At 54.1% G+C, this 25,424-nt stretch overlaps 3 protein-coding genes across 5 annotated transcripts; 2 read left to right on the plus strand and 1 right to left on the minus strand.

Annotated features, from left to right (window-relative positions):
• Nucleotides 1-959: 959 nt before the first annotated feature.
• APLP1 (amyloid beta precursor like protein 1) lies at nucleotides 960-10,592 on the plus strand. Of its 2 annotated transcripts, none has more exons than XM_030299152.1 (17): nucleotides 960-1,156; nucleotides 2,048-2,191; nucleotides 2,941-3,073; nucleotides 3,284-3,396; nucleotides 3,629-3,762; nucleotides 3,872-4,056; nucleotides 4,513-4,643; nucleotides 5,019-5,093; nucleotides 5,959-6,117; nucleotides 6,195-6,323; nucleotides 7,725-7,824; nucleotides 8,797-8,904; nucleotides 9,162-9,188; nucleotides 9,378-9,448; nucleotides 9,682-9,744; nucleotides 9,876-10,019; nucleotides 10,138-10,592. In XM_030299152.1, the coding sequence occupies exons 1-17, from the start codon at nucleotides 1,010-1,012 to the stop codon at nucleotides 10,234-10,236; spliced, it is 1,962 nt and encodes a 653-aa protein (XP_030155012.1). In that variant the 5' UTR covers nucleotides 960-1,009; the 3' UTR covers nucleotides 10,237-10,592. The 2 variants fall into 2 exon arrangements, with proteins under 2 accessions (XP_030155012.1, XP_030155013.1); XM_030299153.1 differs by having other exon boundaries at nucleotides 961-1,156; nucleotides 9,165-9,188.
• Nucleotides 10,593-14,753: 4,161 nt separating this feature from the next.
• On the minus strand, nucleotides 14,754-20,075 carry NFKBID (NFKB inhibitor delta). The gene is made up of 9 exons (XM_030298840.1): nucleotides 19,826-20,075; nucleotides 19,400-19,590; nucleotides 19,212-19,317; nucleotides 18,968-19,114; nucleotides 18,801-18,852; nucleotides 18,569-18,717; nucleotides 16,569-16,685; nucleotides 16,056-16,220; nucleotides 14,754-15,421 (listed from the first exon to the last, which is right to left on the minus strand). Exons 1-9 carry the CDS (start codon nucleotides 19,829-19,831, stop codon nucleotides 15,368-15,370), a joined length of 987 nt encoding a protein of 328 aa, XP_030154700.1. The 5' UTR covers nucleotides 19,832-20,075; the 3' UTR covers nucleotides 14,754-15,367.
• A 3,604-nt stretch (nucleotides 20,076-23,679) lies between these two features.
• On the plus strand, nucleotides 23,680-25,164 carry HCST (hematopoietic cell signal transducer). Of its 2 annotated transcripts, none has more exons than XM_030298841.1 (4): nucleotides 23,680-23,772; nucleotides 24,162-24,185; nucleotides 24,651-24,782; nucleotides 25,011-25,164. In XM_030298841.1, the coding sequence occupies exons 1-4, from the start codon at nucleotides 23,730-23,732 to the stop codon at nucleotides 25,049-25,051; spliced, it is 240 nt and encodes a 79-aa protein (XP_030154701.1). In that variant the 5' UTR covers nucleotides 23,680-23,729; the 3' UTR covers nucleotides 25,052-25,164. The 2 variants fall into 2 exon arrangements, with proteins under 2 accessions (XP_030154701.1, XP_030154702.1); XM_030298842.1 differs by having other exon boundaries at nucleotides 25,014-25,164.
• Nucleotides 25,165-25,424: the final 260 nt, after the last annotated feature.

The raw sequence follows: 25,424 nt of genomic DNA on the forward strand, positions 1-25,424 counted from the left end.
TAGGAACAAAACCTTGAGCCACCTCCCAGCCTTTTGCTACCCATTTAGCACTCCAGGCTCTTTTAACATACATCTACATAAACACACATGCACAGATGCACATACATGATAGTGCTGCCCCAGTTGGCTTGCGAAAAACAGAATTCTACAGTTATTTAAGGAGACAAAGCAGTGAGCCCTGAAGAGTAGGCAGGGTGGGAGAGGCTAGGGGTGAGAAAATAGAAATGCCATGGTCCTTAAAGCAAGGATAGGGTTGAGGCCCTTGTCCTGAGGTGCTGGGTACCTGACTCAGGTCATCCTTAAAGAAAGGACCTACGGGCTTTGGTTTTATGCATCCTTGAGCTAGGAATTAAAGGTCCAGACACCTGGGATCCTTGGAAAGCAGAGCAGAAGGCCAAGACCCCAGGTCCTAGGGAGAAAGGGTGGGGGCTTGTTCTCTGGTCCTGAAAAAGAAAGGGCCCGCAGTCCAGATTCCTGGATCTGAGGAAGAAGGGGACTGGATCTCATCTGCTGCGTCCTTGATTAGGGAAATTTCAGAACCTGTATTCCTGGGACCTCAAGAGACAAATCTATCGGGGGACGGTGGAGGTCTTCAATGTTGGCATGCCTGGAAGAGAAAGAGGCTGATTTGTGAGTGTCTGGGTCTGAGGGAAGAGAAAGCTGGGGGTGAGGGTCCTGAGAAAGGGCTCAAAACGGCGGAGCCTATGACCCAGACTGCCGGCTAGGCCCTTGCATGGGGTGGGACTCCTGGAATCTCTAGGAGGCGGGGGCCTGGCGCTGGCTCCCACCCGGGGTTCCCGAGCTGCTCCAGTCTGCGCAGAGCTGCCACGCTATTGTCCTGGCTAGGAAGGCGGGGCCGGCGTGGGGCGGGGCTGGCGGCGCCGGCGCAGCCCGGGGGCGGCGGGAGGAGGCGGCGGCGGCGGCGGTGGCGCTGGGAGCTCCTGTCACCGCTGGGGCCGGGCCGGGCCGGGCCGGAGTGCAGGGGACGTGAGGGCGCGAGGGCCGGGACATGGGGCCCACTAGCCCTGCCGCTCGCGGTCTGGGCCGCCACCCGGGCCCGCCGCCGCTGCCGCTGTTGCTGCCACTATTGCTGCTGCTTCTGCGCGCGCAGCTCGCCGTCGGGAGCCTGGCCGGTGGGAGCCCCGGCGCGGCCGAGGTGAGGCCCGGCCGGGTCCTGGGGGATGGGGGAAGGGGCGGGACCGGGCCTTGGGCCCGGACGCGGACGCGTCCAGGGCAGAAAGCGCAGTCTTTCCGGCCAAGTGGTAGGCCCCCATACGTCCCTAATGGCACTAGGCATTCATGAACCCAGGGGTTCAGGTCCCAGTTCCCCCATCTTCTGTCCTCCCAGCTGCCTCCCGCCGCTAGCTTAGGAACTGGCTTTTCCAGAGCCGTGGTCCCAAAAGCCCAGCCCCCTCAGACCCTCTCGACCTAGGTGAGTCAGCCCCAACCAGACAGGACCCACCAGACAGTAAGACACCTGGATCCAAGAATCTTGGCCCCTTGCATCCTCTGGACATATTTGAGGGCCCCCTCAGCCTCCCAGAACCGAGGAGTCTAGGTCTTCAGACACCGACTCCCGACCCAGGATGTAGCTTTCCAGCCCTCAAAGGACCTGGTGCCCAGGCCTGCAGGGCCCTGAAGCCAGGCCTTGTCGTCTTTGCACCGGAGAATAGGACCCTGAGCTAGGGATGGTGGGAGGAGGGGCCAGAACGCCTGGGTTCTGGCCTCCTCCCCCGCGATTCAGTTTTAACCCCTTCGGGCTCCAGTGCGGCTGCGCCGGGGTGGGGGCGGAGCCTGTCTCCGTGGCAACAAGGCCGCGAGCCTCTCGGGGGACCTGGGTCGCCATAGCAACGGGAGAGCTGCGGCGCCCCCGCCCAGTGGGAGCTGTTTCCCGGGGAACAGTACCTCTTAGGAGGCGGGTGCGCGGTACTTGGTGGAGGGGCTGGTGCTGGGGTTCTGAACCTCCGGGTCCTAAGGAGCAAAGGTCTGGGGGACACACGTGCCAGCGTCCCTGGGCCCTCTCTGACCCCTCTGACCCGACCCTCAGGCTCCAGGGTCGGCCCAGGTGGCTGGACTATGTGGACACCTAACTCTTCACCGGGACCTGCGCACCGGCCGCTGGGAACCAGACCAACAGCGCTCACGACGCTGTCTCCGCGACCCGCAACGGGTGCTGGAATACTGCAGACAGGTGGGCGGGACCTGCTGGGAGGGGCGTGGTCCGCAGGAAAACGGTTCCGAGACTGTCCGGATAGCCCAAAAGAAAGAAGCTAGTCGTGCAAAAGGCATGGTCCAGGGAGAATGAGAGATCTAAGTAGTCAGGGGAAGCTAGGGGGCGTGGCTGAGAAAGAGGCGAAGTTAGGATAGGGCAGGACCTGTTTTTGAGAAACTAGGGCAGGAAAGGAGAACTGTGCAAAGAGGGTCAGCTAAGAACTGTATCCAGTGAAGAGACAGTTTAGCAATCTGTGGTAGGTACCTTAAGGAGTAGGGGCACAGGTGGGCGTGGTCAAAGGAGAGGCGGGGCTAAGAAAAAAGACCTTTTGGACCTGCAAGAGAGTGGAGCCCAATGCGAGAGTGGAAAGCTGGGAGGTGTAGCTATGAAAAGCCAGTTCTAATACAAAGAGAAGGGATGCTTACTGAGAGGCCAAACAGAGAAAACGGTGAGGCTTAAAAGGAGGGCGGAACCTATTGGAGGAGGGGACAGAGGTGACAAGAAGAGAGGCAGGTTTACGGGGATTGAGTTTCTGGGCAGATGGCGGGGCTTCTGAGGGAGAGCTACTGGGGGCGTGGCCAAGGAGCTTGCTGGCTTAGCTACCGAGTCTACCGAGAAGCAGAACCTAGGGAGATCACTAGAGCCTTGTAAAGGGCCATGGCCAGTGGAGAAGCACAGCTGGCAGGGGGTGAGGCTGTGGGCTGATCACTCTCACCCGCTGCCCCCAGATGTACCCGGAGCTGCAGATTGCACGTGTGGAACAGGCGACACAGGCCATCCCCATGGAGCGCTGGTGTGGGGGCTCTCGAGGTGGCCGCTGTGCTCACCCCCACCACCAGGTGGTGCCTTTCCAATGCCTGCGTGAGTACCAGGCTGGGGGCAGGGAACAGAAGTGGGGGTTTCCCTGGGGTGAGATTCTGAGCCCTGGTCTCAGGCTCATATTAGGAAGCTGGATGCATGCCTGGGTCCAGAGTGGGGCAGAGAAACCTCTGAGGATAAAATGTCTGGATTCTGAAGAGGGTAGAGCTAGTGTCTGTGGGAGGGTCTCACTCTGGTGCCCCCACTCTCCAGCAGGTGAATTCGTGAGCGAGGCCCTGCTGGTGCCTGAAGGCTGCCGGTTCTTGCATCAGGAGCGCATGGACCAGTGTGAGAGTTCAACTCGGAGGCATCAGGAGGCACAGGAGGTCAGGACCCTGGCCCATCCATTCTCACTCCCCAACCCAGGAATCCAGTCCCCTAACAACCCACACCCCCCTCCCCAAACCTGACTCTGGGCCTCAGCCCCCTCTCCCCACTGGGACAGAATCAGGAATCCAGGCCCCCAGTCCCATCAGCCCCCAAGACCCAGGCATCCAGGCTCCCTCTCTACCCTCTCCTAGCCCACAATCCTGGCATCTGGGCCTACTCTTCCCGCAGGCCTGCCGTTCCCAGGGCCTCATCCTGCATGGCTCGGGCATGCTTTTGCCCTGTGGCACGGATCGGTTCCGAGGTGTGGAGTATGTGTGCTGCCCCCCTCCAGTCACCCCTGATCCATCTGGGACAGCAGTTGGGTGAGTGGGAAGGAACCCTCCACGCCCATCCCAAGGCTCCTGAAGCAGGAAATGGAAGCCTGGGGGCCTGGGTCGTATTCTCACTGCCTCAAGTCTTCTGTTCCCTCAGTGACCCCTCCACCCGGTCCTGGCCCCTAGGGGGCAGAGTAGAGGGGGGTGAGGACGAGGAAGAAGAGGAATCCTTCCTACAGCCAGTAGACGATTACTTCGTGGAGCCCCCACGGGCTGAAGAGGAAGAAGAGGAGGAAAGAGTCCCACCCTCAAGCTCCCATAGCCCTGCAGGGTTCAGCAAAGGTGAGACTGTCTCTGAACTCTTAGTTCCCTCTATCCTGGAGGGAGGATGATTTGAGGGAGCCTTGGTGTAGAGGCATCTTTGGGAGGGACCTGTTGGGGAGAGACCCAACTGGGGGGAATGGAAGGGATGGGAGTAACGCTGGGTAAAGAAGAGGTGGAAGGGCTGTCCTGTGCAGAATGCAAAGGGTGAGGGTGGCTTGGGGGTACCTGAAACTGGAGGAGCCATCTGGTAGTTCCTAAGGATTATTTTGGGGAAGCTTGAAGGATGGTGTAGATTTCTAAGCTTTGCAAGAACATGCCCAGTTCAGAACTATATCTCTCATGATGCCCTGCACCATCTATGGTTAAGTAGACACATGGTGGTCTCCAGTGTGCTCTAGGAAATGTAGTTCTCCAAGAAGGGAGGGTAACCTGAAGATGGGCTTCAGACTGATTCCCCGGTTCCTGGCCTTGCAGTGACCACCACCGCAAGGCCCACAGATGGTGTGGACGTGTACTTTGGCATGCCTGGAGAAATCAGCGAACATGAGGGTTTCCTGAGAGCCAAGATGGACCTGGAGGAACGTAGGATGCGCCAGATTAATGAGGTGATGATACTGGGGCCTCAGGATTTCCCACAACATGGAACTCCCTGAATACCAGGAATTTCTTCAGAGGCACATTGAGACTACCTCCAAAGACTCCCCAAGCCCCCATCCAACCCCTAATCCTCAACACCACCTCTGGGATGACCAGGGATCACTGACCCACCTAGAATCCCACTGAGATGCCAGCAGATTCTATGGAAACTCTGGTGAACTGCATTCTTCCACTTACATTCCTTCAGAGCCTGACCTCTTGTGAACTCAAGAGCAAGTAGGACTTATAGGATCTGGAGCCTCCAAAGTCTGGAAGAGGGATTGGGGGACTCACTGGGTGGAGCAGGGTAGATTCGAGGATCCCGAAGTTCCTCTTGCCCCTAGGTGATGCGTGAATGGGCCATGGCAGACAACCAGTCCAAGAACTTGCCGAAAGCTGACAGACAGGCCCTGAACGAGGTAGGACACCCTCTGGCGGGTCCTACTTTTGCCTGTCCGATACCTAGGACACACCTGGTCTCAGTTGGGTCCAGGCCTGGTCTTGGCTCATCCTGTCCCACCCCTTCCTACTTATATTGGTCTCTCCTGGCCCCCTCCCTCCATTTGGCTCCACTCCTCTTGGCCTATGTCTGACCTGGCATTTCTCTCCTCTCCAGACTGGCCTTGTTTTGCCTTGATCCTCACTTGATCCTTACCTCTCAGAGCAGGCTCTGTGGTCATCTCCCAAACTGAGTCCCAGCAAGATGCATCCTGGTCCTTCTCAGCATCCTTGATTCATTCACATTCCTATTAGGCCCCATCCCCTGACTCTGGTCCCACCCCTCTAATCTCACTTTCACTCTCAGTCCCTCCTCAGTAGGCCCAGCCTCATGACTCACTGATCACCTCTAGAGGCCCCACCCCCTCCTCTTAGGTTAGCCCCATTCCTGATCTTTGCTCCACCCCTCTAGGTCCTATTTAGGCACAGCCATCTCCAGTTGGCCCCGCCCAGGCCTACAGCCTTACCTTTCCTATAATACTTGGAAAATATTTCACCAGAACATGAGCTGCCTCAGTTCCTAGATTGTTCCCACCCGGTAGAGTTTACATCCTCAGATCAGCTCCCAATTGGCCTGGTCCTGCCTGCACTCTGCCTGGTCCTGTATCCCCACTCCTTCCAGTCCACATCCTGTGATCTGGTCCCACCCTAGAGTCGATTCTACTCGTGCCTAGACCCACCGCACCACCCTCCGCCACATGGCCCTACAGACTGCCTTTTCAGAGTGTTGACCTGGACTTTCACCTATCTTCACCTCTCCTGGCCCTGTGCTCACCCCCTTGCCAGCACTTCCAGTCCATTCTGCAGACCCTGGAGGAGCAGGTGTCTGGTGAGCGACAGCGCCTGGTGGAGACCCATGCCACCCGAGTCATCGCCCTTATCAACGACCAGCGCCGGGCAGCCTTGGAAGGTTTCCTGGCAGCACTGCAGGGAGATCCGCCTCAGGTGTGGGAGCCGTGGGGGCAGGGGCGGTGGGTGAAAAGGTCTGGGGCAGGCCTAGGCAGCCTTTGTCCCTTCCACAGGCAGAGCGCGTCCTGCTGGCCCTGCGGCGTTACCTGCGTGCAGAGCAGAAGGAACGAAGGCACACGCTGAGGCACTACCAGCACGTGGCTGCTGTGGATCCTGAGAAGGCCCAGCAGATGCGCTTCCAGGTGCTCAGATGCTCCTGGCTCCCAAATACCCTGTTGTCCCTCAGACCCCAGTCTCCAGGGCCCCACCCCTCAGACCCTCTTTCTGTCCCTTGGACCTCTACCTATCCCTGGCAAGCTTGCCCCCACGCCTCTCCCCAGTCTTGGGACCTTTCCAGCCCCTTGGATCCCTACTTCCTGCCCCTGGAATGTTGCCCTTTACCCCCACCCTGGCTCCTTGCCTTTGACCCCCTTCTTGTCCCTTTGATTCCTACTTCCTTTCCCAGAATTTTCCTCCAATGCCTTGAACCCTATTCCTGTCCCTCAGTTCTCCTTCCTCCCAAACACCACTTATTTTCCATGCAACCCTTATTCTGTGCCCTCAGATCCCAATTCCTAGTTCTTCAATGTTCTCTTCCTGTCCATGAATACTCCATTCTGTGCTCTTGAATTCCATGTCTTGCCCTTGAAAGACATCATTTCTGGGGCTCCTGGGTGGCTCAGTTGGTTAAGCATCTGACTTCAGCTCAGATCATGATCTCACGGTTCGTGAGTTCGAGCCCTGCGTCAGGCTGTGTGCTGACAGCTCAGAGCCTGGAGCCTTCTTCAGATTCTCTCTCTCTCTCTCTCTCTCTCTCTCTCTCTCTCTCTCTCTCTCTCCCCCCACCTCCCTTGCTTATACTCTCTCAAAAATAAATAAATAAAAAACATTAAACAGGGGGTGCCTTGGGTGTTCAGTCAGCTGAGTGACTTCGGCTCAGGTCATGATCTCACAGCTCGTGAATTTGAGCCCCATGTTGGACTCTGTGCTGACAGCTCAGAGCCTGGAGCCTGCTTCAGATTCTGTGTTTCCCTCTCTCTCTGCCCTCCCCCAACTTGTGCTCTGTCTCTGTATCTGTATCTGTCTCTCTCTCAAAATATAAACATAAAAAATTTTTAAAATTTTAAACAAAAAAGAAGAAAGACATCATTTGTATATGACTCTCTAATCCTATTTCTTTCTCTATAATCCCTGAAACCTTACTTTCTATTTCTCAGACCCTACTTTCTGCTCCTCCTACCCACTTCCTCCACTTCCTATCTTCTATGCCATATCCCTGGTATGTTATACGTACATTGTCTCTTGTGCATTTTTCCTAGTGACTACTCCTTTTCTTTTTGCCTTAATTCCTTTTCCAAGCCTCTCACTTCCTGTCTTCTATACACCTTTTCCTTTTCTTTTTATTCTGCTTCGCCTCCAGTTTCCTTCCTCCTCTGGCCCAATTACTGGCTCTTGTGCCCTACTTCCTGTCCATTGTATATGCTATTTTTCCTTGGACCCTATTGACCTTCCTTCTGCACTCTGCCTCAGTTTCCCCATCTCTCGGCAGTAGGCTAGAGAACTGCCTACTGCCCAGTTCATCGTTCATCCTCACCTCCCCACAGGTGCAGACCCACCTTCAAGTAATTGAGGAAAGGATGAATCAGAGCCTGGGGTTGCTGGACCAGAACCCCCGCCTGGCTCAGGAGTTGCGGCCCCAGATCCGTGAGTGCCTGTGACCCCTGGTTCCCATTCCTGATCTGTGAAGGCAGATATTGACCCCCAAACTTTTCTTCCCCCCTCCACCGTTTCAGTTATTTATTCCTATGTAACAAACTCCAGAACATAGTGGCTTTAAAGACAACTATTTTCTTTGCTCATGATTCTGCCATCTGGTCGGTATGTGGCTACTCTTGGCTAGCAGATCAGTTAAGGGATGGGACTCTGGCACAAACAGGCCTCTCTTCCTCTCCATGTCAGCTCAGGGTCTCTTATCCATGGAGCCCCTCTGCATGGTCTCTCAGCAGGATACCTGGACTTCCTGCACAGTGGTTCACGCTCCCCAAAGCATGAAAGTGAAAGCTGCCAAGTCTTCTTAAGGCAGGGGCCCACCTTCTGTTGATTAAAGCAAGTGACAAACTCAGTCCAGATTCAAAGGGAGGAGGCCTACATGAGAGTGTGAGCACCAAAAAGTGTGATCTCCCAAAGCCCCCAGATCTATTGTGACTTCCTACTGGATGTCCCACACCTATCCCTGCTCTTTAAAGAGGCCAGTCTTGGGGTGCCTGGGTGACTCAGTCAGTTAAGTGTCTGACCTTGATTTCAGCTCAGGTCATGATCTCACAGTTCGTGGGATCAAGCCCTGCATCAGGCCCTGCACTGACAGTGTGGAGCCTGCTGGGATTCTCACTCGTTCTCCTTCTCTCTCTCTATATGCCTCCCCCACTCATGCTCTTTCTCTCTCTCTCTCAAAATAACTAAATAAACATTTTTTAAAAAGAGGCCATTCTCTTGAAACTTCAACCTCCGTCCTCCCTGCCAGGGGTGCCTTCATCTAGCTCCCCAATTTCCCCAGATCATACTTACAGCTACCCCCAATCACTCTAGTATTAGGGTGCCATTTATTCACCTGGTTTTGTTTTGTGGCATCCCTATGGGGGTCGTGATGTCGACCCCCTTTCTGCATGTTCCCCTCAGAGGAACTTCTCCACTCTGAGCACCTGGGTCCCAATGAATTGGAAGCCCCCGCCCCAGGGGGCAGCAGTGAGGACAAGGGTGGGCTGCAGCCTCTGGATTCCAAGGATGGTGAGTTCACCCAAATGTAGATAACCCTAGACTTTGGGGGACAGGCACCCAACCCAATCCTAATCCCTTAAATTTGGGGGGTATCTTAGCCACCACAGTGAATGGGAGAGGATAGGAACGGATGTCTAAGGTTGTGGAAGCCTCTGTAGGATCCTTGATCCTCCTGCCTTGGCTGGGAGGGTGTGTCTCCACCCTTTTCCTCCATGATGCCCTCCTTTCTTCACTGTTCCACCTGTCTTGCTTCTTCTGGCTGCCAGCAGACACCCCCATGGCCCTTCCGAAAGGTGAGTATCTCCCAGAATAGACCCCAGCCACCAAATCCCACTAGTCCCTGAGCCCCGAACGGAAAAGGGTCCATACATTGGGAACTCCCGACCTGCCGGGGTAAAGTCCAGTGCCCCTTCTGACCGCCTCCTCAGGCAGGGGTAGCACCATTCTCAACTCTCAGTAATGAGATAGGACTTGGGGGTTAGGGTCCACAGAACAAGACGCTGCATCCTCTGGGAAAGAGAAGATGTCCCCCCTGGAGCAGTATGAGCGAAAGGTAAGTGAGACCTGTGGACGTTGAGGGTGGATGGGAGAGGGGTCCTGGACTCCTCGGTCTGAAGGAGGAGGGTGTTAGGGGTTTGGATTCTTTGGCCTGAGGGAATAAGGGATTGAGGACAAGGACTTTGGGGTCCTAAGGAAGAAGAAGGCTGGGGATGCCCTACTGGGGCCCAGGGGAGGAGGAGGCTGGTGCCCAGACGCCTGAGTCCCTGACACCTCCTGCTCCCCCAGGTGAATGTATCTGTTCCAAGGGGTTTTCCTTTCCACTCAGCGGAGATTCAGAGAGATGAGCTGGTAAGAGGAGGATTATTCTGGATACCTAGGGGGAGAGGTCAGAAGGCAGTGGCTAGGCTGTGACTCCCAAAGCCACACAGGGCCCTGGTGAGCCTCACAGATGGCCCCTGCCCCATGTCCTCTCCATGCAGGCACCAGCTGGGACAGGTGTATCCCGAGAGGCCGTGTCTGGTCTGCTGATCATGGGAGCAGGTGGGGGCTCCCTGATCGTCCTCTCCCTCCTGCTCTTGCGCAGGAAGAAGCCCTATGGGGCTATCAGCCATGGAGTGGTGGAGGTGAGAGGCACAAAGACATGGTATATGGGGAAGGAGTTCCAGAGCCTGGGCACAGGGGCGCTGTGAGATCTGCGGTCAGGTCTCTATGCCCCTCTGTTCCTCCCCGCCCCAAATGCAGGTGGACCCTATGCTGACCCTGGAGGAGCAGCAGCTGCGTGAACTGCAGCGTCATGGCTATGAGAACCCCACCTACCGCTTCCTGGAGGAACGACCCTGAACCAGCCCCCTTCACCCCTTTGGCTGAGCCCAGAGCTTCCCTCTTCCTGGAGCCCCAGAACCCCAACTCCCAGCCTGGGGGAGGCGTCTCAAAATTGTTCATTTCACACTCTTTGCGAGGGGACTGGAAATTCTTATTTCCCCTTTCCAATTCCAAATTCCATCCCCAAGAAATCCCCAGGTATTCCCAGCTGCCTCCCTGCTTGGGACCTCCTCACTTTAATTTATTTTGTAAGTTAATTTATTGTTCCTTAAGGTGACCACCAGCTTGGTCCCAGTGTCTGTTGTTGCCTAGAATTCACCCTCCCATGTGATCCCCACTAACATCCCAATAAAATCCTTTTCCCCACCAGGCCATCCTGCGTCTCTTGGGGGGGAATCAGTGTGTAATCATAGCTCTGGACTCTGGTGCGGATCCCTGCCCAGGCCTCCTTCACCTCTGAAAACAGTAAGAAGGATCTTTAAATCTGGGCGGGGCCTTTAGGAAGGGTGGGGCCCAAAGACTTGGAAGGCTCCCTCTGCCCGCTCAGAAGCTTTCCGAGGTGCCAAACGGTGTGTTACTTCTAGACCTGTATTTGCTGAACCCCAGGGTAGACTCCGAGGAAGCTGTTTCTAGCAGTTTCTCCTGCCTTCTGTTCACCCTCACTCTCAGTCACACACAGCATCCACCCCCAACCTTCGAGCCTAAGGAGAGAATGAGGATCTTGAAACTCTCTTCCCATTCACAAGCCTTCATCACTTCTTTGGGAGGCAATAGGAATCCCCCTGATATGTGGAAATCCAGTTATGTCCTAGGGAGGGGTATGTGATGTCTGCAAGCCCCTACTGGAATTTAAACCCTCATGCGCCCCATTTTGTAACACTGGAGTTAACCCTCTACATATGCTGTTACCTGTCCCAAAAGGGTTGTTACAGGGATTAAAAGGGTTGATACTTGTGGAGACTTAGAAATGTGCCTGCCATTTCACAACCACTTCACAAGTATTTGTTAAATAAATTTTAAAACAGTGTGGCAGCAAATACTCATGGCACTCCCTCTGTGCTGAGTACGGCTCCAAGAGCTTTTTTTTTTTTTTAAGTAGGCCCCATGCCCAACGCGTGGTTTGAGCCAACTACTCTGAGCTCAAGAATCGTGTGCTCTACCGACTGAGCCAGCCAGGCACCCCTGCTCTGAGAGCTTTTTACATACACTGACACACTTAATCATTACTTCGATCCCATAAAGGAGGTATTATGATTATTCATTCCCATTTATAGATTAAGAAATGGATATAAGAAGTCATATCACATGTCCACGGTCACTATATAGGAATGGTCAGAGCTAGAGATTCAACCCAGGCAACCTCACCCCAGCACCCATACTCTTGGCCATTTTGCTAACCAGCTGTCTGGTAATTTGAGGCAGTTCAAGCTGTACACTGCAAAATTCCAAGTCATACCATTCACTATGGATTTGCATTTTTACCACAACTTCCCAGCAGGTGGCAGTAATATGCCATGTTCTAATGTCACACAATTTTCTGACATACGGCCTAGGGAGGGAGCATCTATTTCTTTCTTTCTTTTTAACGTTTATTTTGAGAGAGAGAGAAAGCCTGAGTCAGGAAGGGGCAGAGAAGGGGAGAGAGAAGGAGAGAATCCTAAGCAGGCTCCACACTGCCAGTGCAGAGCCCAACAAGGGTCTCGAACCCACCAACCATGAGATCATGTTGGACACTTAACCGACGAAGCCACCCAGGCGCCTGGGAGCATGTTTCTAATTTTCCCGAGGGCCTTTGAGCTCACAATGTCTCTTACAATACATGCATGTAAATACAGGTCATGTATATTAAATACAGACCTAGTAGACATTGTGAGGGAGATGCCTACATGATGCAAGTTGGATACAATGCCACAGCTTCATTAGAGAACCCAGTTTGCGACGTCATTCTGATTTCGGTTTTAGCTTCAGTTGTACTGAGACAACCCTAGCAGAAACCTATAACTAGCACCACAGGTAGGGGAAAAAGTTGCTTTTGTGTGTTTTCACAGGTAAGTGTGATCAACAGGCTAACAATGGGTAAGGAGCTCCAAGCAGATGGAACAGGAAATGAAAGGCCGTTTTGCTCACTACGCTCAGTGTATGATTCCTTAATGTTTACATATTAATGGCAATACTTAGGGTAATTTTAAAACACTTATTGAAATTCCAGCAGGAAGAATAACTTTGCTATTGTTTGCTTGACGCTGCCCTCTTTTCCCATTGAAAACAATTTGTTAATTTTTCTTTTAATAATACAGTTTCTTAGAGACATAATTTTATCATGTTAATGTGTGTATGTGTGTGTGTGTGTGTGTGCACGTGCATGTGTGTGTTGATACATGTTGGGATATACATCTTCTTTTTAGATTTTTAAAAAATATTTTTGAGAGAAAGAACGAGTTGAGGAGGGGCAGAGAGGGAGAGGAACAGAAGATTTGAAGCGGGCTCTGCACTGAGAGCAGAGAGGTAAGGTGGGTCTCAAACTCACGAACCTTGATATCATGACCTGAAGTCAGACCTTAACTGAGCCACTCCGGTGCCCTGGGATATGCATCTTATATGTCAATAGAATCTAAGATGCCATCAGGGTGCCTGGGTGGCGCAGTCGGTTAAGCGTCCGACTTCAGCCAGGTCACGATCTCGCGGTCCGTGAGCTCGAGCCCCGCGTCGGGCTCTGGGCTGATGGCTCAGAGCCTGGAGCCTGTTTCCGATTCTGTGTCTCCCTCTCTCTCTGCCCCTCCCCCGTTCATGCTCTGTCTCTCTCTGTCCCAAAAATAAACGTTGAAAAAAGAAAATTAAAAAAAAAAAAAAAGAATCTAAGATGCCATCAATGGTAAGAATTGTCTTTACCACAAGGGGAAAAAAACAGAAATTTTTTTTAAAGTTTTGTGGTTTTTTTTTTTTTTTAATTTTTGAGAGACAGAGAGAGAGAGCAGGGGAGGAGCAGAGAGAGAGGGAGAGAGACTCCCAAGCAGACTCCACACTGTCAGCATGGAGCCCAATGTGGGGTTCGAACTCACAAACCATGAGATTACGACCTGAGCTGAAAGCAAGAGTCAGACACTTACCCGAGCCACCCAGGCACCCCAAAATACAGAAATTAAGCCACGCTATGACTGTAAGATTAACTCCAGTTAAATTGTTTGAATCTATGACATAACATTCCCATGAATTCTTCATGGGTCAGCTGCCACTACGTGCATACACAGGAAAGCAACGCATGCTGGTACAGGGAGGTGATGTGGCCTCTGAAACTCCACCTCTCAGTTTCAAGCCCTCGTGTGGTTCCCCCTCCCCAGACTCTGGGCTTGGCCACGTAAATGACTTTGACCAAGGTGATGTCAGCAAGCACGATGCAAGCAAGGGCTTGTTCTCTTGGAACCGCCGTGTGAAGAGATCCGCCCACCTTCCTGGGGAGACCACACGGACAAAGAGATGCTCGGCCCACACCCAGTGGTTCCGGCCATCTCAACTGAGCTATCAGACACGTGAGTGAAGTTGGCCAGCCTAATCAGGCCTCTAGCTGACTGTGGCCACATGAGTGACCAAAGCAGGATAGGACTGTCCAGTAGAGCCCAGCCCAGATTGCAGAATCATGAGCAAATAGTGATGGTTGTTCTAAGCCTCAAGTTTCGGGGTAGAGACAGTAGTACATGCCCCGAAGTGTGCTTGGTTTGTTGTCCTTGAGAGGCTCTGAGCAGTGGGGGGCTATGATGGGTCAGAGGGCTTTCAGAGGGGGAGGGGCTCTTTGAGTGATGAGACTCAGATGAAGTCCGGAGCAGAGGCTGTTGGGGCAATTACGAGAAGGGGGCATTATGGAGGTCTTCTCTCTAGTTTGGGTTTTTCCAGAAGCAGGATTTGAGGACAACTTATTGGTAGGGGAGGTGGGATATGACACAGAAAAGGGAAAGCAGTCGAGAAAGAGTATGTTATCAAGCCAGAACCAGTGCGGGGCTTGGAGCTTGATTCTGTTGGGAAACTGAGAGCCTGTACAGAACACATACTTCCCCATTATCCTCACAGAGAGGTGAGGGATCTGGAGTATGTATGTATGTGTGTATTTTAAAGAGGAGGAGCAAATGGGGGAGAGGGACAGAGAGAGAGAATCTTAAGCAGGCTCCACACTCAGGGCGGAGCCCAACATGGGGCTCAATCCCACAACCCTGGCATCATGACCTGAACCAAAATCAAGAGTCACACACTCAACAGACTGAGCCACCCAGGCGCCCCAGGACCTGGAGTAGTTCTATGCCATCTCCTTCTGAAAGGAGGGCTGTTAGATGGGAAGCAGTATAAACTCACTGGCATTTAAGGTTGCCGTGCTCACAGCCAGGACAGAGCAGGTCAGACCACCAGATGTTGATACCGTAAGGGTGACAGTAGCACCCACAGTGTCTGCTACAAACCCCCCAGGCACCTTCATCCAAACATGCCTACCCAGCCAAGCACCACAGCCACTCCCCTGCACCAGTGCCTCCAGAGATTAAGACAGACAGTTGAGTCCAAATTGAGTTTAATAAGGAGTTCCACATCGGGGAGGGATTCAATGGAAATGGGGAGATTGGGGACAGGGGGGTCCAGCCAGTGGAGTTCTGAATTAGAAAGCGTATGACCTAGGGAACTCACATCTAGAAGAGTCCTTCCTATGTCTCAGAGGTAAGGACCTGAATGGTGTGGGTCCTGGGGAGGTTTGGGGGGTCATCTTAGGAGCTCTACTGGGTGGCACTGGGAGCTATTTGGGGGTACTCCAAGTACTGTGTAGGGAAATCACATCTGGGGTTCTAGGTGTGAACGGTCGAGTAGGGGAGGGGGCCCCAAAAGATCCCAATGGGGAAAGGGCTAGGGGTCCAGGTGTTTCACAGAAACAATCAAGGGGCCTCGATTTCACAGAAATCATCAAGAGGGCTCCTTGTAGGTGGGAGAGGGGTATTACACCACCCCAAATATTGGGGATTGTTTACACCCCCGCAGCCATTTTGGGGTTTTAATGTAAGACCCCAATGGCAGGACATTCCACATACATTATCACGGATTTGCAACATTAGCATACGCTGGCTGTCCCACAGGACGGTGGGGACTGGAAAATCAGTCCAGGTTCTGGGTTTGAGTCCTAAGAGGACAGGCCTGGGGGTGCCACACGGCTCCTTTTCAACAGCTGCCGGAGCTGCAGACAAGACAAGGCAGAGGAAGAGAAGTTAGGGAGGTTGGAAGGAGAGGTGGGGGGACACAAACACTGTGAAGTTGGGGGTTAAAGTGGAGAAGCAGAGTAAGATCAACTGGGTTTGCAGGTCAGAGGTTCAGAGTCAAGATTTAGGGTTAGGGACGAAGGTTCAAACACTGAGAAAAGGTTCAGGAGCCAGAACTGGGGATGGAAGGAAAGCTGGGGCGTGTTCCCACCTTGGGGTTACCATTGAGGACTGGGAGTCAAAGAGTAGAGGCAAGGGATCAGACGTCACATTTAGGGGTCAGAAGTCCCACTCTGACATCAGGGCTGGGGCAGGGCGTTGGAGGTCAAACTTGGGAATCAAAGGTCACACCCTGACGTCATGATTCAGGGGTAGAAGTAGAGGCCATACTCTGAGGTCAAGGTTGAAAGGAGAGGTTAGGAGGAGTCACCAATACCAGGTATGAAATCCAACACTGGGGTCAGAGATCATATTTTCAAGTCAGGGTTGGATAGGGATCAAAGTCACCTTCTGAGATTAAAATCACCCTCTAAAGTCATGAATGAGTAGCGTCAGGCGTTCACCCTGTTAAGTCAGAGGCCACTCTACAGTCAGGGTGGGCTCAGTGCTCACCCCTTCGGGGCCCGGCCCGGGCCGCAGCAGGTGGACAGGCTGCTCATTCTCCAGGTTTCGCAGTGTTGGATCTGCCCCAGCTGCCAGCAGGCGCCGCACGATGGCCTCCTGGGGTGGCCCAGGGGGCAGCGCAGCCGCCATGTGGAGGGCTGTGTTCCCATGGGCCTGGAGACAGTGAGGGGAGGACTGATAAGGATTCAGACTCAGCTGGCCTGGACCCTCAACAGGTACCCTTCATATTCCACATTCTGCCACACCCAAGTCCCACACTCCCGCCTTCACATCCATGTCCCACATGCCCCCAGTGACATCCCAGAATCCCCTCTACAATCACATTCCACACACCCCTCTATGTCCTATGCATTCCCCCAATTACATCCACATCCTACACAGTCCCCTCCCATGCTCCGTACATTGTCCCCTCCACAGCCATAGCCCACAGGACTCCCAACATCCCACTGCCCCTCTCTGTCATATCTCACACAACCTGCACATGCCAGCCTAGGCCCCTACCTTCATGTTGACAAAGGCCCGCAAGTCTCCCCGTGGCAGCTCCAGCAGCAGCTGAACCAGGGTGGGATTGGCAGCCTGCACGGCCAGATGCAGAACCGTCTTATTGCTCTTGATTTCCTATAGAGAAGGGAACAGCAGAGGTCAGGCCAGTCCTCACACCCAGGGTCCCTCCCATGGAACCCAAGAGCCTTTAGACACCTTGTCTCCCCTTTACAAGCACCCAGCGGTGCCTTATACAGTTATAGGTGTTGTGCACCATACAAGAGTACCACGTTTAAGGGGGTGCCTTTCACATCGAACACATCCCAGAACTATACATTTATTATGACAATTTTCCAGCCCAAGTGACTCTGGGTGAGCAGCTGCCTGGCCACTCCACATTCTAAGAGGCACAGTAAAATGTACCTGCATCCCACATGGACAGTCTTTACCTATAAGGATGGGACCTGAGCAGCATCAATCAGGAGCCTAAGCAAGCCTATATCCACTTCTATACTGAGTTGTTCTCTTCATACTTTGGAGCAAATAAATGCATTTTCCAGGGTGAAACCTTATTATGTACCCTTAAAGAGTTTGTAATGATAACGGACATTAAAAAATATTATGTGTTTAGGAATGCCTGGGTGGCTCAGTTGGTAAAGCATCCGGTGCCTCTCTCTCCTCAGGTCATGATCTCACAGTTCATGCGATCAAGTCCCGAGTCAGGCTCTACACTGACAGCAAGGAGCCTGTTTGGGATTCATTCTCTCTCTCTCTGCCCCTTCCCTGCACATGCATGCACGTGCGTGCACACACACTCTCTCTCAAAATAAATAAGCCTTAAAATTTAAAAAAAATATATGTTTGTTTATACAAGTCAAAATAACCTAGTTGGCTCACCAAATATATTATGAAGAGAAGAAAAGGAGATGGAGGGAGAAGCTCTAAATTAAGAGGGACCTTAAAAGTCTTATTATGGCAATATGTGGGCTTTATCTGGATCCTAGTTTTTGTAATGAAAAAAAATAAATATCCATTTAGAGTCAATCAGAAATTTGAACACGGCCAGGAAATTTGGTATTTTGAGGTTAATTTTTTTAAGGTGGAATAATCGTACTGAGGTTAAAAGAGTTCTTAACTTTAAAGACACAAATATTTATGGATAAAAAATGCTCGGGTTTGGTCTAAAATAACATAGGGATGCATGGGTGGCTCAGTCGGTTAGGCATCCGACTCTTGATTTCAGCTCAGGTCAGGATCTCACAGTTCATGGGACCCAGCCCCACATCGGGCCCTGTGCTGACATGGCAGAGCCCATTTGGGATTCTCCCTCTCCCTCTCTCTCTCTGCCCCTCTCTTACTCACTCTCTCTCTCCCAAAATAAACAAACACTAAAAAATTTTTTCTAAATAAAATAATATAGGCAAGTGAGGGAATGGATGGGGCAGGACTGGCTACTAGTTGCTGATTATTGATGTTGGGTACGGGGAGTTCACTATACCATTTTCTGTATTTTATCTGTGTTCAAAATTCCTTAACTAAAAAACAAAACTAAATAATAAGTGGATGTTTAATTCTCTCAGCCAGCCTGTGAAGAAGCTACTATCAGAGGAAGGAGAATAATATATTTATGAAGAGGTGGATTCTGGCGTCAGACCACCTGGGTTCTAATCCCTTCTCTGATACTCACAAGCTGTAAGATTTTTGACACTGTGCCTCAGTTTTTCTTACCAGTGAAACAGAAAAAGTGATAATAGCACACATGTCAAAGGATGTTTGTGGACTCAATTAGCTAATCCATGAAACGCAGTACTAGATGAATAGTAGGTGCTGAATAAATATAAGCTAAGATCAGTAATGTTACTCTTAGGGGCACAGAAAAATGAAGTCATAGGCTCAAGTTCACATAGCTGGGAAGAGACAAAGCCAGCATTTGTTTGAAGCCCCTGGACATCCAGGTGACCCGCCCCACACCATCCAGGTGACCCACCCTCCTAGGGGCGGCCCACTGCCCAGCTCACCTGGCTGGTGTGATCAGCACCCATGTGCAGCAACATTTGGACACAAGCCAGCCTGTCTCGGGCCTGGGTACTCAGCACCCGGGAACATAGGTCAGGTGGGTGCATAGCAACATTGAGGGCCAGGATGGCCGTGTGGAGAGGGGTGAGGCCTGCAGAATGGAGACAGTGAGGGCTCTGTGTCTGAAGCACCCACCCCACCTGCCACACCTGCCCTGCTCACCACCCAACTCACCCTCAAAGTCTCTGGCTTCTAGGTCAACCTGAACCCCGGAGTTAATCACAGCCTGAGTAGGAGAAGGCAGAGTGCTGGATTAGAGTCTCCCTGGGCCTCCTAGCCCCGGAAGCCATGATTTGAGCAACCAGTCCATCCCATCCACCCCCCTGGTCAGCGGGCCATACCGAGAGGACTCCTGGGAGCCCATAGGTAGCGGCCACATGCAAGACAGAACGTCCCCGATGATCAGTGGCATTGGGCTCTGCTCCCAGGTTCAGTAGATCCTCCACAATCAGGGGCTGGTTGGCGGCGGCAGCCACCAGGAGAGGGGTCTGCAAGACATAAGAAGGTCAGTCTGGGGCCCCCGTCTGAAATCCAGGCCCCAGACCTTCTGCCTTCAATCCAGGAGTCCAGGCCCCTGGCCCTCACCTTGCCCTTATGCTCACGAATGTCCAGATGTCTGTACATTTGGAGCATCTCAGCTGCAGCATATGCTGCCCAGCGCAAGCCACGAGCCGCAAACAGGTGCAGGAGCCTGAGGACAGGCAGGGGGACACCAGTGAGCACAGCACCCCAGCTAAGCCAGGAGCATGCAGACTGCGATCCCCTATACTCACGTGTCTCCCTCCTCATCCTGGGCCAGCAGCCGTTGTGGCCCCAAAGCCAGCATGTGAGCACGGGCTGTGTCCAGAGATGGTCCGGTGGTCACAGGAGGCATCTGTGGGGGTCCTGAGGGGAGTCCAGAACCTCTCCAGGATCCTGCCTGTGGCAGGGAAGGTTCTGCATAAAGCCGGGTATCCAGGGGGTCCTGAAGGGTGCATGTGGTGGGAAGAGCCAATCAGCTGAGCATTCTCTCTTCCTAACATATATACATACACATACAGAGTGCCAGGTACAGTGGCTGGGTGTCCCATCTGTACCAAGTGACCTTGGACCTCTGGGCCTCAGTGTTGCCCATCTGAAGAATAGGACCTTAATCCAGCATGAGGGCAACTGGGGATTTTAGGGGCCCTTCAGTATCCTGTTCCCACTCTGTATCTCACCTCCATCCCCACAGAAAATGGACACTGGCGCCCTGGGTCGGAGGGTGGGTAGAAGTCGGGAGTCAGGAAACCTTCAGCAGCAGAAGCAGGGTAAGAGTAGGGGCTGTCTGTGTAGGCAGCATGCGTGTTGGGGTCCCAGTCTGGAAAGCCTGTGGTGGGGGCCAGGCTGCCAAGTCCAGAACCCACAGTCTCCTGGTGTACTGGCAAGCGAGAATGGCCTGTGTGTGAGAGGAGGAGCAGGGGCAGGCCTGGTTACCAGAGTCAGGGAAGTCATCAAGGCTGGAGGACCTGTGTGAGAGCCCGGAACCTCCCAAGGTGCTGGGAGCTAGTCCTCGTCCGTGTGGGACACCAAAGGGCTGGGACCCCGAATCCAGGACGCCGAGGGGTTGGAAGCTTGGACTTCTGAAACCTGGACTCCTGGGACACTGTGGGGCTGAGGGCCTAGACTCCCGGAGCAACAGAAGGCTGGGAGCCTGGGCGCCTGCAACACGGAAGGGCTACGTACATAGATTACAGGGCTCCAAAGAATCTGGGAGATCAAACTGCCACTGGGTCCCAGCAAGAGAAGGTCTGACTCCTACGCTCCCAAAAGTCCTAAGATTTGGAATGTTTGAGTCCCTGAAGAAAGCTGGGGCTGTGAGCTGAGGGAAGCAGATGATTTTCCAGACTTACCTGCCTCACTCTCATTCACAGATGGGGTCAGGGACTGGGCCAGAGGAGGTGGAAACTGTCCCTGTAGAGGCAGAGACAAAAAGGAACAAGGGAGAATTTATATGACCGATCCCTCAGCATCCATTCCCCCACCCACAGCGTATCTAAGTCAGGACTAGCCTCTCATCTGTTCTGAGGGCCCAGCAGGCCATCAAGTCCTTGCCCAATGGGGCAGAGCCTCATGAGAGTTGTAGTTCACAAGGCTCCATGGGCCTTACCGGTACCCCACCAGCATCAGGCTGCTGCTGACGGCGCCTCTGTTCCTCCAGGAGCTTCTTCACTGTTTGTGAAGGGCAGTGGCTGCGTTCACCCCGGCTCACTACGGCGGGGGGCAGGGGGGGGGGTGGGGAGGAAGAGATGGAGGGAAATAATTAGGGGTCTTTAAGTCACCCAACCACGCGGGGGAGTGGTTTTGGGCTCCCTGCCTCACCCTCCTGCACGGAAAAACTGGCACATTGACTCCGCCTGCGAACTCCAAAGCCAATCTTAGCTTTCAGGTGCAGCATCCGCCTCCGCCGCCGCTGTTTCCTTCCCTTTGCTTCGCACTTTCCCCTCTGACCCAACTTTCCACCAGCGTCGTGGAAACTGAGGAAGGGGGAGGAGGGCGCTCCTCTGCAGCACCTCCCCCCAACTTCCGTGAAAAATCCCAGCCCCCAGATCTCCCATTCCCGAGGCCTCGGGGGTCTCTGGGAATCACTCCCTGAGACGCATGCACATCTAGGTTCTCAACATCTCTGCCCTAGAAGCTGACACACTTTCCTCTGGAAACCAGGCGTCCGAGTCCCCAGCCCCTCTCCCCAAGGAACCACGAATCAATAGCCCCTAGCTCATCTGGGTTCCAGAAGTCCAGACGCCATTCCCCCTTGAGACCTAACAGTCCAGGCCCCATTTTGCGGGAGTCCGAGAGCCTAGCACCCGTTTCCCCAAGACCCAGGAGTCCGGGCCCTCAGCCTCTTCCTCTCTAGCACCTGGGAGTCCCAGTTTGCAGAAGCCTGGTCCACACCACCCCGGAAGTCCGGGCGTTCAACGCTCACCCTTCAGAGCCCGGATTCCGGAGGAGGAAGGGTTAAGCGGGGGAGGGCAGACTCGGAAACAGCCCAGCCGCGACGCGCTGACGTCACGGCTCTCACGCAAGGGAATCTTCCAACCACCCCTTCCACGCCTGGCCGCGCGCAGCAGGTGTCCCGCTGAGAGGCGGGGCGCTTGGCCAAGCGTGGAGCGCGTGGAATCCCCGCACGTGGGGAATTCCCGAGCAGCCCAGGGACCCAGGGCTGGTGGAGACTCGGGAATTCCCGGGGTGGGGGGTAGGGTCAAGGCCTGCGTGGACCCCTGCGGCCAGGCGCCGGATCTTACCCCCGCGGACCCGTGGCTGATTTTCAAACAACCACGCCCCCTCCCCCAGGACTCAACCTAGCCCCTTTCTACACTCCTTCCCAGCCCCGTCCTCCCACAGGACCCAGGGGTCGGGCCTCCAGCCCCTTCACCTCCGGGACCCGGGATTCCGAACCTCCAATCCCCTACCGCCCAGGACCCAGGAGTCCAGAGTCCCAGCCGCTCCTCCATCACCACCCAGATGCCCGGGCCTCCTGGCCCCTCCAAACACCAAGTACCCTGACTCTCAGCACCCAGGCCTGATCCTCCCAGCTCCGTCTCTGGCATCCTCAAGAGCCGGACTCCCAGCCCCTCGCTCCCTCAAGGGGCCGAGCGTGTCTCACCTCCCCACCCCACCCCCATTACCTCGGGGATTCCGTGGCGCGGATTGCGGGCCCCCAGGGCCGCGGCCTCGGCGCTGCGCCAGCCTCGCTCTTTCCCGCGGAGCCGCCGCCGGGTCCCCGATCTAGGGTTGGTGCCCCGCGAGTTTTTAAACTGGGGTTCTAGCACCGCCCGGTCATGGGTAGGGCCCCGCCCACAGGCCTGGGAGTCCCCGTGTCGCGCTCTAGCAAGCCGAGTCTCTGAATGGGCGGGGCTGACGCTGCGAGCCAGACTCCTGAGTCTCCCAGGAAAGAGGCAGCTGGGGGCCCCATCTTAGGTCTGAAGGAGAAGTGGGCCTAGAACAGCCGAGTCCTGAAGGAGGAGAGCACTGAGGGCCTAGACTTCTGAGGCTCTATCCAAGGGGGTGATGGAGGTTTCGATTTCTGGGCCCTGGGCTGAGAGGGGACAGTATTACTGTGTCCTGGGGAAGAGGGGACTGGGGTCCCGGTCCCCAGGGAGGGAAGATCTGTTGGTAAGAGCGACCATAGGTGGGCTCAAATTTCTCCCTTTCCCCCACATCACCTTCTTTTTCAGAGGGCAGTTCTCATTTATTCATCATCATTAAAAATGATTTATTACTGCAAGAGAGGTACTTTGCTGGGTGCTGTGGTATAGCTGTGAACTAAGCAGCCAGGAATTCCCAGCCCTCAAGCCAACTGACATTCCAGGGGAGGCTCATTCTCGGTTCCCATCTCAGTGATCATGTTAATCATTTCTCCCAGGCTCTCAAGGCTTCTGCTCTCCTGGTTCTCCTCCCTCACATGCTGTTGCTTCCCTGGCTGTTTCCGCCTCTTCACCCATTCTTGGGGGCCAGGGGCACTCCTCTGTCTGTACTCACTTCCTTGGTGACCTCATCCAGTCTCGTGGCTTTAAATACCATCCATAAGCCATCAGCCTGAAAATTTACATTTCCAGACCAGATTTATCCCCTGAATTCATAGATGCAGCTGTGGTCATTCAGTTCCACGAGGAATCTGTCAGGCATTTCCAACTCAGTGTCCCCAGACCTTGACACTTTCCCGTAAACCTGCTTCCCCTCATTTGCCATCTCTGTCAAAGGATGCCCCAACTTTTCAGTTGCTCAGTCCAGAAGTTTTAGTCTTCCTGAATCCTTCTGTCTCTCACACGCCCATACCTACATGGTTAACAAATTTTGTTGGTTCTACTTCCAGAATCTTTCCATCTCTCCAGTGCCCACAACGTGGTCCATCTGTCACCTCCCACCTGGACAAACATAGCAGCCTCCCTGGTCTCTGACCCTACCCCCAAAGGCAGTCACAGGGACTCACCACTTCTACCCCTCCCGCACACACAGGAAGCAGGTGGCCTGTCACCAGCAGGGTGATATCCGCTATTGCTTGCTTCTCTAACTCCCCCACTGTTCCTCAGGACTTCTCTGGACCAAAGCCTTTTGCCAGACCCCTTCTAGCCCCTAACCACCATGGCCCCTTCCAGTGACATCCTGTTTCTGCTTTTGCTCCCAGGTGAAGCCAGTGGCTATGGGGGGTGGCAGGCACGGTATTTATGAAAAGGGTGGCTCAGGTGGCATCTGAAGGGAGGGGTGCTGAGCAGATCCTCACAGTACCCCTTCCTTCCTCGAGATCCATTTGGCTTCAGAGGCTGGTTCTCTGGGGAGAGAAACGGAGTCTGGAGCCTCTGCCTGTTAATCGCCCCATCTCCCTGCTGGGTCTGTCTCTACTTCTTCTTCTGATTTCCTATCTCTGTGTGTCTTTGGGAGCTCCCCTTCCCATCTGGCCTCTTTCTCATCTGCTCCCTCTGGAATGGAGGTTGCTTCTCAGGACACCACCTTTCCCTGCACCCTGTTTTGGGAACCACCTCTCCCTGCTGACCCACCTTCCCTCTCTTTTCACAGTGGCTGCGGCTCTGACAACCCCAGGTGAGAAATCAGCACTCCTTCCCTTTTGCCATGGCCCTTCAGGTACTGCTTCTGTCCTAAAGTGTGGCCTGAGGGTCCTGGAACACCCCAGGTCACCACCTCACCTCTCACCCCCAAATCAGAGCCCCCAGAGGACCTGCAGCCCTCTCTGGGTCCCCGTATCACTGCTCTCATCACCAAATTGAAGCCCCAGGGACTCAGCCACCCCCCCAGCCTTCTTTGGGAGTACCCACTAGGCCCGAAGCACCACCCATGTCTCTCTGTGCTGGGACACCCCCACCTGTCTCCAGTCCTCCACCTCCCCTTTCATCCCCCAAGTCAAACCCAGAGAATCTCTGACACCCGCCCCCCCACCCCCCACACCCCAGGGACTTCCTCTGTCCCATATGCCCAAAGTGCAGTCCTGAGGGTCTGGAACCCCCTCCCCCCACCTCAATCCCCTTCTGTCTGGGCGCCACCCACCAGGTTCCTGTTCCGGATGTGGGCCCCCCTCCCTGCCGATGCTGGTAGGCCTCATGGCCGCCGATTTGGTGGTGTCGCTGCTGATCATTGCCGTGGTGTTTGTGTGTGCTTGCCCCCGCCGCAGGCCCACCCAAGGTGAGGGCAGAGACAGGATGGGGCCCGGAGGGGCTGATGGCCCTAGGGAGGGGGTCCCCAGGGAGGTGTCCCCCAGGGAAGCCCTGGAGGATATGCTGGGGAAACCCTGGGGGTGGTGCATGGGGGAACTCCTGAGGAAACCCCTGAGGCAGGGGGTCCCCAGGAAGGTGGAGACGTGGGTGGCTGGTAGGTGGTCAGGCCTCATGCTTTCTCTCCCCCCACCCCCAGAAGATGACAAAATCTACATGAACATGCCTGGCAGGGGCTGACCCCCTTGTAAGTGACACCTTTGACTTCTGACCCTCTCATCCTGCATTGTGTGTGGTGGCACAGGATACCCACTCCCGACTTGGGTTGGAATAAAGCAACTGAAATACCTCTAGTTCTGTTTGTTTGTTTGTTTGTTTGTTTTTTAAGATGTTTTGGGGGGGCGCCTGGGTGGCTCCATCAGTTAAGCGTCTGACTCTTGACTTTGGCTCAGATCATAATCACGTGGTTGGTGAGATGGAGCCCCGCGTCTGCACTGACAGCTCAGCACCTGCCTGGGATTCTCGGTCTCCCTCTGTCTGCCCCTCTCCCACACTCTCTCTCTCAAAAATAAATAAATAAACATTAAAAAAAAAAAGATTGTAAGGGCGCCTG

This window comes from Lynx canadensis, chromosome E2, assembly GCF_007474595.2.
Source record: "Lynx canadensis isolate LIC74 chromosome E2, mLynCan4.pri.v2, whole genome shotgun sequence".
Taxonomy (NCBI): Eukaryota; Metazoa; Chordata; class Mammalia; order Carnivora; family Felidae; genus Lynx; species Lynx canadensis.

Bases quoted from the DNA above. Each gene is read 5' to 3' on its own strand.
- NFKBID (XM_030298840.1), bottom strand. The intron at 19,115-19,211 runs GTGAGGGCCAGG...TATGTCTTGCAG, and splicing joins TTCGTGAGCATAAGGGCAAG to ACCCCTCTCCTGGTGGCTGC. The intron at 18,718-18,800 runs GTGAGTTGGGTG...TCCATTCTGCAG, and splicing joins AGAAGCCAGAGACTTTGAGG to GCCTCACCCCTCTCCACACG.
- HCST (XM_030298841.1), top strand. From the start codon at position 23,730: ATGGCCCCTTCCAGTGACATCCTGTTTCTGCTTTTGCTCCCAG. The intron at 23,773-24,161 runs GTGAAGCCAGTG...CTCTTTTCACAG, and splicing joins GTTTCTGCTTTTGCTCCCAG to TGGCTGCGGCTCTGACAACC. The intron at 24,783-25,010 runs GTGAGGGCAGAG...CCCCACCCCCAG, and splicing joins CCGCCGCAGGCCCACCCAAG to AAGATGACAAAATCTACATG.
- APLP1 (XM_030299152.1), top strand. From the start codon at position 1,010: ATGGGGCCCACTAGCCCTGCCGCTCGCGGTCTGGGCCGCCACCCGGGC. The intron at 3,074-3,283 runs GTGAGTACCAGG...CCCACTCTCCAG, and splicing joins GGTGCCTTTCCAATGCCTGC to CAGGTGAATTCGTGAGCGAG. The intron at 10,020-10,137 runs GTGAGAGGCACA...CCCCAAATGCAG, and splicing joins TCAGCCATGGAGTGGTGGAG to GTGGACCCTATGCTGACCCT.